This window comes from Octopus bimaculoides, chromosome 30, assembly GCF_001194135.2.
Source record: "Octopus bimaculoides isolate UCB-OBI-ISO-001 chromosome 30, ASM119413v2, whole genome shotgun sequence".
Lineage (NCBI taxonomy): Eukaryota > Metazoa > Mollusca > Cephalopoda > Octopoda > Octopodidae > Octopus > Octopus bimaculoides.
The window spans coordinates 2,956,723-2,967,634 of NC_069010.1; the positions used below are offsets into that span (position 1 = coordinate 2,956,723).

Consider the following 10,912-nt stretch of genomic DNA (forward strand, 5'->3'; position numbering starts at 1 on the left):
ATATATATATATATATATATATATATATATACATACATATACAGTTCTCGACGCCACATGGTACAAACCGAAGATGAGAAGCCGAAGAATTTAACCTAATCCAAAAGAACTCTTTCAGTAGAAATTAATATTTTCTCAAAAGGCCCAAGATTTACCCCAATACCGCAGCACTCTAACACGAATGAAATGCGGAACGATATTTCACAGTTCTGTAGAAAATTATGCACAACAGAGGAAGTGTACGATAAAGAAAACAGGGACAAATGAATTGCAAGAAACAAGAGCGATTACAAAACTACGAAAGGTAATAAAAACTTGGGATAAATTTTGTGATTTTATATCTACCTCCCCTTACAAAGAACTTCCACGCCCTAAAATCAAGCCCAATACAACTCGAAAGGAATGGGATATTTTACATGAACTGAAAAACAATAACGGCATTATAATTAAAGATGCAGATAAGGAAAGTGCTATAGTTATTATGGATATTGAACTACAAGATATTACCCACTACAAGAATGGTAAATCATTGCCAAAAATCGAAGACAATGACTAAACTGAACAAACTCATCTACATACATCAAAAAGGTTTAACTAACAAAGAATGTAATTACCTAATCCATTTTGATTGCAAGACTAGCTACTTCTACGCTCTCCCAAAATTCCATAAGAAACCAGCTATTAAGAATGCATGAAACAGCTTGAAGTTGAATAAACACAAAAGTTGAATAAACATAAAAGTTGAATAAACATACACCGACCCTTAATTGAGACCAATCGTAGCAGGCTCGAACTGTGAAACACACAGACTCAGCAAAGTTATCGGTACATTACTGAAACCTTTTCTAAAATACATACCAAGTCTTGTAAGAGACGACCTGGACCTGTTATAACCACCCCCAAAATCCATAAACAATGATACCATTATTGTATCTTTTGATACGGTAAACCTATATATCACAATCCCACAGCAATATGGACTAGAGGGAATGAATACCTGGCTGAAGAAATTCTCTTAGGAAATTCCAGGCAGAATTGAAAAATGGTTCACCACTGAAGGATTAAAATTTATCCTCGAAAACAACTATTTTGTCCTCGATAGCAATATTTGCAAATATCTGGGACTGCGAAGGGGACAAAAATTGATCCGACGTACACCAATCTAGTCATGGCATACATGGAGATCCAGATATATGAACAATCTAAATTAAGATATAGCTCGAACTTCCACAAGCATCTATTAGAAAACTGGAATCTCTATAAAAAATAGGGCAAGCTTCAAACACTAATCAGAAGCAAAACAGTTGTGAAATAAGCCGTCTTTCCATTTCAAGTGTTTAAAAATCAGTGTAAACTGTGAGACTGAGCCCGGATTCCTATGGTTCAGGGGGAAGCTTCTCACCAAACAGCCACGCCGACGCCTATGTTTGTTATATTTTTTTACTGATCAAATTCTTTTATTCTTCTAATTTTCTTCCTCTCTACTGCTAAGAGAATGACAAACACTTTTCTGTGAATTTGCGAAACCATACTCCATATTACGTACAAAGTAGGTTATGAGATAATAGGATAAACATTCTGTTACTTTCATAAAGCTACAGAATGACTTTAAAACATTTATATAGGGAAGAGATTCAAAGCAAGATGACCTTAGATTATACAGATCAACATCATCCTCATATTCCTTTGTTAAAATAAGTTATGGTAACTTATAGGAGGGTACAATGAAATGTTTTTGACGTACACAGATGAAGTTTGCATTGATGTAATCTGAGGAAGAAATCTCGTCAGGTTGAAGTTTCACACGTGAATGATCGTCTGAAATATGCAACGAAAAATTATGTATATGTTAGCAAGATATTAGTTACATCAGCATAAAATAGAATCTATAAAGATATCTAAAACTAAAACAATAAATATTGCTTAAATCATACAAAGCGTTTGAACAAGTGATATTTGATAAAAAGAAAATAAATACAATAAACATTAGATGACTGTTAAACAAGCTTTTTGAATTGTTTCTATGCTTGGTAATACCAAGGTAAAGGGGGAAGCAGGTGAATTTGTAAAAACGAGAACATAAAAAGAAATAATAGATTAAGATAACATTCCAAATCTTGCATAATTTAAATCATTCAGTAGAAATATAATTAGTTATCGGTGGATAAAATATTAGGGATAATCAATAATAAATTATGGGACTTTAATCAGCCAGTAAATTACATTAAAAAAAAAATAGACTTTACTGAAAAAAAGTAAAAACTGTTGAATTCCAGCAGTTCACATTTCTTTGAACTCAATATTATCACAAAATTGAATCCCTTTTAGACTAAGGTAGAATCTATTGAGTAATACCATGGCATTATTTGTTCAATATAATCTGGGTGCAAGATTTTATAATTGTTTTAAAAAGGCTAGCACCTTTGGAGGTGCATTTTATTTCAAGGACTCACCAAGCATAAATCTCCCAATTCATGGAGGTTACAAAAGTATTTAATAGAAGCATTTAAATGTGTTTGTAGGTATTTCTCATTTATCCACTTTCACTTTCACTTTCTGTCGCTGTTATCATAACGCTATATCTATTTCTCTGCATATCATTACTTACCAGCTTTACTAGGTGCTTAAATTGATTAAACAAGTGAAAATATACAAATGAGGTAGTCTAGATTAGGTGATTTACTTCGAACATAGAAATATTACATAAACCTTTCTACTGAAGGCACAAGGCCTTGAAATTTTGCGGGAGGGGACTAGTCGATACATCAATTCCAGTGTTTCACTGGTATTTAATTTATCGATCCCGAAGGATGAAAGACAAAGTCAACCACGGCGGAATTTGAACTCAGAACGTAGCGGCGACGGGCAAAATACCGCTAACTATTTCGTCCGATGCAATGATTCTGCCTTAGAAGTGTTACATAATGGAAGAGATTTGTTGATTTTTTTTTTTTTCAAAAATTTTTCTTTCATTCTTCAAGTGTTTCGAAATATTTCCCGTTAAAATTATTATGATTTCTCGTCAATGTTCACCACAAGTCTCTGTATCAATTCCGTTATTGTTAGAAAGAGGAATATTTGCTGAGTTGGAAGGAAAGCTACATTTTCAGGACATAACAAAGGCATACATTTTATTTAATTTGTTTTCAATTGTATAGCGAATACGAGGCTTTACAATATATGAAAGAAATCAGTATTTACATGGAAGTATAGTTTTATACTGATTCTTCTTTGCATTCTCAGGTTTCATTGCTTCATTATAAGGCATTGGTAAGAGTTTTGGCAGCCTCTGTGAATATAGAAAAATGAGAGCCGCACAATGTTAGCAATAACATAAATAACAAGACTAAATTACAGAAGATGGTTCATAAATAACGTTATCATTAGTGATACATTATTACGAATCTAGTAACAGTAATTAAAAAATACACTACTCACAATATAATTAGCTAAAAGTTACTAACGATATACTTAGCGACACAATGGTCTTTGATCTGGGCACAAGAGCAGCATTTTTGTTGGGAGTGGATAAGTCGATACTCTAGCTCCCAATATTTGATTGTTATTTTATTTTATAGTCTCCGAAAAGATCAAAGATGATCGCTGTGAGATTTGAACTCAGAACGTAAAGAGTTCGATGAAATAACGCAAATCAGTTTTATTCAACTCTCTAATGATTCTTCCAGCTCACCGTTAATGTCTAACAGTAGTGATACGTTTAGTAAGAAAGTACTAAAAGGCATATTATTAACAATACAGTAAATAATATAGTCCTATCAACACAACACTAAAAATATAATTAGTGAAAACAAAGTATACTTTGTGAAACATATTAACAATGCATCAAATGATTCTATACTAATGATGTACTAATGATGGAATAACTATAAAATGGTTTTCGATTGAACAAAAACTGTTAAAATATTCATGAAAGACAGTCTCTGACCTGGAATTCCTTATTAAATGGTTCCGCTTCCTGTTTTTTATGAGCAACATATTTCAGTAGATTTTGCTTAAATGAAGAACTAGACAAGATGATGCATATACTTTCTCTTTCGTCCAACGATATTTCTCCAGAGAGATGTGCTATAATAAATGATAATAAATACTAATAAGAAAGAATTGCGCAAATATTCTAATATAAATACTTATAAATAAGTAGAAATACACACTCTTGCACACACATACACACTTTGACACACACTTAAAGTCTCATCTATATGTGTGTGTGTGTGTATGTGTGCATGTGTGTGTATTTGTGTGTGTGTGTATTTGTGTGTATTTGCATGTTAGTGTGTGTGTGTGTGTGTGTGTGTGTGTGTGTGTGTGTGTGTGTGTGTGTGTGTGTGTGTGTGTGTTATACAAAGCCCGCATTTATGAAAAGCTTTTTCCGATTCAAATTCCCGTTTTAAAATATGAAATTACAGCCGCATTTCGCTTTTATGTTTTAATTTCTTTGTTTTTCAATCTGTTTTATTAATTTCTTTTCTTATTCTGCACTCAAGGTAATTCTGCTTCTCTGCATTGTGCTCTATGTGTTAGGTAATAACTGTGATTCTGTGATTCTTCTAACGAAGCATTGTACAACATTTACTTATTTCCAATTCCTTACCTATTATGTTTCCTTTTCTCAGCATACTAGACATAGCAGCTATATTTCTATCAAATTAATATACTTCGGAGATCTAAAACATTTCATTTCCCTAAGTAATTGTCATAACAACATAAAGTTATTGTTGGTAGAATACTTTTGTTTAAATAATATTATTATTCATCGTCATTCTAACATAGTTACAACATGGGATATCTCCCAACTTTCCCTACAAATATTTTTGATATGCATATTTGAAAATAAAATTATCCTTGTCTTTATAAAGAAAAAGAATACATAAGTTTTCAGTCATTCAATAACTAGCTCGTAATAATGGAAAATCATTTAAAAATATTATTATCCCGATTTATATTATTCATCATCAATATACAATTGGAAAAAAAAAACGATAAAATATTCTAAGTTTTCGTTTAGCCTTTCTCAATAGCAATTAAAAGTATTCAGCAACTTGTGAATTCGGTGAGAGAGGTAGGAATGTTGGCTTAAAAGATTTTGGAGGTAAAAGCCACAAAATATTAAATATATGGGTTCATGATACGAGAAGATTTTCATTTCCTTCGTTACTCATAGTGAAATGTTTGCCAAAACTGAAGAAGCTTGCATTTAATGAATCAGTAGGTACTGTTACCAGTGTCAGAGTTGGAGCTGTTTGGGTTTAATATTGTCATTTATATCTTTCTGTTCAATATCTTACTCGAACAGCAGTACGTTTGCTTCAGCGACGACCGTTGATGTTTAATAAATTTTTAACAAGAATGACAGATCTACCGCAATTCTCCGAATAACTCAAGTTAATATATACAATAAACGCATAATGAATACCCACGATACATTACAATGTTATTATACACGTCGTCATTAACTGAGTATGATCACCCTTTGAAGAACTGTAGCCTCAGTTTTTTTTTTATATATGTCAATATTTTTGGTTCGCAAACATCCTACAGAAACCCAATTCTTTTTGCTTGGCATGTGGAATATGTAGCGAAAGCATTGTTGAAGAAACAGTGCTAGTTAATAAACCTACCTGTATCTCCAGAAATGCCTTCTGAATATATATTTCCCGATACTTTGCGCATTCTCACATCACGTTTTACAACTGGCCTTTTTTTCCTACTAAAATATAGAAATATTTCATGAACTACTAGTGTGTAATTACCAATGTGATTCTCTGATTAAAACAAACAAAGAATATTATACAGTTACTAGTAACGTAAAAAGTATTATTAATATTGATACACCACACGTAAGTTTATGTTAATAAATTAAAATAATTAAAAAGTGAACACCAAAGTCTTCACTTTCACACAGCAAACCAGTTGCGTTACTTATAGTTTAATACTCTTTTATTTATTTCAGAAATTTTACGAGTGAAATATTGCCAACACAAGAATATTCATTTCTCCATGATTAGATTCTGATCCTATGTGGAATATCGTTATTTTAAACATTATTAAATACATAGAGTGGCCTAACTTCCTTGTTGTCATTATTTTCAATGATATACGTTCAGAATTTATTCAGTTACCAATAGATATGAGTTGACTTTTCATCGCTGCCAGGTTAATAAAAAAATAAACGTTAAATAAACCTATCTTAGTTGTGGAAACGCTTCTTACTCGCTACACCTATGCCATGTCCGGTTATATTACGGTACCAATGTAACAAACCATAATTATTAATGATATGTGTCAAGATTGTAAGGCGGCGAACAAGTAGAATCGTTGGTAGGCCGGGCATTCTGTCTGTCTTTACGTTCTAAGTTCAAATTCCACCAAAGTCGAGTTTGTCTTTCATTCTTTCGGGGTCGATGAAATAAGTAGCAGTTATTAATGGAGTCGATGTAGTTGAGCCACCCTTACTCAGAACCTGCTGGCATGTGCCAACATTCGAAACCAATATGTGTCAAGATTTTACCTATAAACACGCACACGCGAGCAGACAAATATGTGTCCTTAAAGCTTCCTGTTTAACATCTTACATACGTTTCACGGTCCTTCATAAGCCACCTAGCTGCCCAATTTAAAACTTACCCAAAATACATCGTATGATTTTGTAAAGATACCTCATGATATTTATTATTATTATTATTGAGAGAATAATTGTAACACGATTCATTAAATGTGCGTGAATCACGAGACATATCTATTAAAAAGGTTTTGTAACAGGAGAAAATATTACAAATGGAAATATCTGAGAGCAGGGATATTATATACTTAACCACTGTGCTTCTACTGTGTTAGAAAGTCGTTTGACTAAGTACCATATCCATAAAGGAGAGGAAATGGTAGATGAAACTTTTATACAGAGGAGAGGCAACTTATCTGAAATAACATCTAACCTCTATTTTCAGTTATATTCGCTGAAAGAAATGCTTTATTCCATGATATACTTTAAACACTTGCATTCTACACCAATAAATATTTTCTTGACTGTTGAAATGATTAAAATAAGCAGTATTGATTTCACTATATCAATATTATTCAGCCCTCATCATATATATTTCCTCGCTTCATATTCCTGAAATACTAATATTAGAATTCAAATTACGACAAACGTAAATAAACAAACGAAGTTTGCTTTTTAGAAGCGTTGAGATGTCTTAGAAAGTTAAAGAAGTGATTTTAAATTCTCAAAGCGAGATTTATATATCTTAAATGTGCAGAGGAATTTGTAGTGGGTAGTTTAGCTTAATCCGTCAAAGCATCGTGACGCGTAATCACGGGGATGTGAGTTCGTGTCCACAGCTAGCCACCTACACTTTTCTCTGCAAAATAGGGGTAGTTCATCCTGTTCAGGCTATGTTATTAGCATTATTCTGCGATTGAGAATTTAAAATCACTTCTTTAACTTACTAATATTAGATATTAGCGTTGTTGGCAACGCCGAGGAATGGGTCTAATAAGTTTGTAATTTTGTATCGCAACTATCTGTGTTGAAATGTCACCAAAGCAAAGTTTACTTTCATCCTACCAAAGTTAACAAATAAAATACTATTTTAAAAAATATATTTGCGTCAAATTGGCAATTTGAAACTGCTCAATCTATTGGTATAATTGTAACCGCGAACATTAATTTAGAATTTAAAGTAATAACAGGGCAGTTAGTGCGATTAATGTTATCATAAAGAGTAATAACGAATACACCGAAATTGGGGTGGGAAATATTGTATATTTATAAGGATCAGATTGTATGGATTATGGATTAATAGCAATTACTATTCAGATAGTAAGGACACTAACCCAAAATTTGGTGTTCATTCAATCAAATTATTCACATTAAAAAATAAAATAATACAAAAACAAAATACATATTCACTTACCAATACCAAATTGCAACCGCCATTACCATGATTAGGACGATCAACAGAATCAATGGAACTATCATAGAAACCAGGTTATTCTCTGTTTTTTCTGGAAATTAAAAAATGTATTGTTTATACACACACACACACACACACACATATATATATATATACATACGCCTACCTGTGCATATGTGTGTGTGCGTGTGTTTGTGTGAAAAATAACGTTTAGACTTTCCAAAAAGAATTTTAAATAATGCTCATGACAAATTAAATAGGGTTGGTAATGGTAATATCCTTAAATTATTGTGGCTATGGATATGTGTAGCAACTGATGTAAAAAAAGATTTGCAAGAAAATCTAATAATCGCTCAATAATATTATTGAGTAAGAGATTAGTAGTTTATCTAACCTTTGCATCTCTTGGAAGTATTGTCCCAGTCATATCCCGTGATGCAACCTTCCTCACAATGTCCCGTGACTTGATCACATTTAGAACCTACACACAATTCACAACGTTCCATACACATATCTCCATAGAATCCAGGAACACATTCTGCAATAACAAAAATGAAAAAAAAAAAGAATATTATGGTAACTATGTATTTCACTAACGTTAGTATCTAATATTCAGTTGCAATAATATTTCATAGAATGATTACGGTTTAAATTTAATAATTGGAGTGTCTCTTCATGTCAATGGCACATCAAATATTACATGTATAATTATATAAACTGATGACTATGAATCTACAACATCTGCATTCAGTTCATCATTATAACGCCGGACAAAATGCGTAATGGCATATTGTCCGTCTTTACGTTTTGAGTACAAATTCCGGCGGGGTCAATTTTTACTTTTCGGAGAGAAAAAATAAGTGCCGGCCAAACAGTGGGGTTGATGTAATTGACTAGACCCCTACCCCAAAATTTTAGTTCTTGAAGAAAAAAGTACAGAGTAATGTTTTAATGACCTGAAAAATTAAGCGCACATACATGATTCGAATATTTTGTATACACGTCATCTTTGCGAATCATTGGAAAATGAAATGAGTGGCTGAATGTTCGTGAGTATGTAATAATATATATTTCTGCGTTGGGCAATGAAATATTAGTGTAGTTAACACTTTGATGTTAATAAGATCAAACATGTTTGGTAAAATAAATTTGCAGTAATATAAAATATAAATAATTATAATGAATCAAGAGTAGACAAACTAACTTTAATACCTTTTGTATTAAAGGTAGTTTTGTGGAATTATTTATTGACAAAAAATTATTAATAAACAGAAATATATAAAGAAATAAAAGCACACCTCAATTCTCTATAGTTATGGATTTTCTAAGGGTTCCAGTTGATCAGATCAACGGAACAGCCTACTCGTGAAATTAATGTACAAGTGGCTGAGCACTCCACAGACACGTGCACCCTTAACGTAGTTCTCTGGGATATTCAGCGTGACACAGAGTGTGACAAGGCTGACCCTTTGAATTACAGGCACAACAGAAACAGGAAGTAAGAGTGAGAGAAAGTTGTGGTGAAAGAGTACAGCAGGGTTCGCCACCATCCTCTGCCGGAGCCGCGTGGAGCTTTAGGTGTTTTCGTTCAATAACACTCACAACGCCCGGTCTGGGAATCGAAACCGCGATCCTATGACCGCGAGTCCGCTGCCATAACCACTGGGCCATTGTGCCTCCACTGTAACAGAAGAAAGTAATGGAAGTAATGAGACAGATTAAGCTCTGTTGAAATTTTTCTTTTCAAGAGAGAAATAAAGTTTCGATTTTCCAGAAGTTATTTCAAATAATGCTCATACCAAATTAAATAGAGTTGGTAACGGTGATATTCTTGAAATTTTGTGGCTCTGAATATTTGTTGGAACTGACATAAGAAAGGTTTGCAAGAAAATCTAACAATCCCTTAGTAAATTTTGTGTTTGAGCAGGAAAATAAAAGTTTATCTAACCTTTGCACTTCCTGAAAAAGTTGTCCCAGTAATATCCTGAAACGCAACCTTGCTCACATCCCGTGACTTGATCACATTTAGAATCTACACACAATTCACAACGTTCCATACACATATCTCCATAGAATCCATGAACACATTCTGCAATAACAAAAACGATAAAAAAAGATATCGCGGTAACTGTATGTATTTCTCTAACGTTAATATCTAATATTCAGTTGTAATAATATTTTATAGAATGATTATAATTTATATTTAATAACTGGCGTGTCTCCTCATGTCAATGATACATCAAATATTACATGTATAATTATATAAAATGATGACTATAAATCCTAAACACCTGCGTTCAGTTAATCGTTTGCACGCCGGACAAAAAGCTTAGTGGCATGTCGTCCGTCTTTACGTTCTGAGATTAAATTGCGGTGGGGTCGATTTTTACCTTTCGGGGTGAAATGATAACTGCCGGTCAAACTATGGGGTTGATGTAATTTACTAGACCCCTCCTGCAAAATTTCAGGCCTTGAAAGAGAACATAAGTAATCTTTTTAACGACCTCAAAAATTAACATAACCATACAAGAGTCGAATATTTGAATACGCGTCATCTTTCCAAATCATAGAAAATGGAATAAGATAAGTGAGTGAATGTGCTTACGTAATGATATATGAATATATGCATAAACACATACATACGTACATATGTATATACATCCATACATACATATGTATATACATACATACATACATACATACATACATATACATACATATACATACATACATATATATATATATAATCTCCTCATATATATGTAATAATCCTTTCTTCTACTATTACCGTCTCCGATGAAGGGATACATTGAATTTTCCCTGAAACAGCTGTAATACTTTCTACATAAAATATAAATTTACTTATGCCATTGGTCTCTTTATCTCATTCTTTTATACACACACACACATACACACACACACACACACACACACACACACACACATATATATATATATAGGGAGAATTCACAAAAAAA

General features: G+C 32.7%; 1 protein-coding gene across 1 annotated transcript in view; it reads right to left on the reverse strand.

The window, feature by feature from the left end:
- Positions 1-10,912, reverse strand: part of LOC106879751 (multiple epidermal growth factor-like domains protein 10) — a 46,007-nt gene that overhangs the window by 24,956 nt on the left and 10,139 nt on the right. Inside the window, exons 9-15 of the mRNA XM_052978072.1 lie at positions 9,883-10,023; positions 8,329-8,472; positions 7,935-8,025; positions 5,640-5,728; positions 3,947-4,086; positions 3,202-3,289; positions 1,745-1,818 (exon numbers count right to left, since the gene is read on the reverse strand). Of these exons, the coding sequence (XP_052834032.1) occupies positions 1,745-1,818; positions 3,202-3,289; positions 3,947-4,086; positions 5,640-5,728; positions 7,935-8,025; positions 8,329-8,472; positions 9,883-10,023 (767 nt within the window). The remainder of the gene's footprint in view (positions 1-1,744; positions 1,819-3,201; positions 3,290-3,946; positions 4,087-5,639; positions 5,729-7,934; positions 8,026-8,328; positions 8,473-9,882; positions 10,024-10,912) is intronic.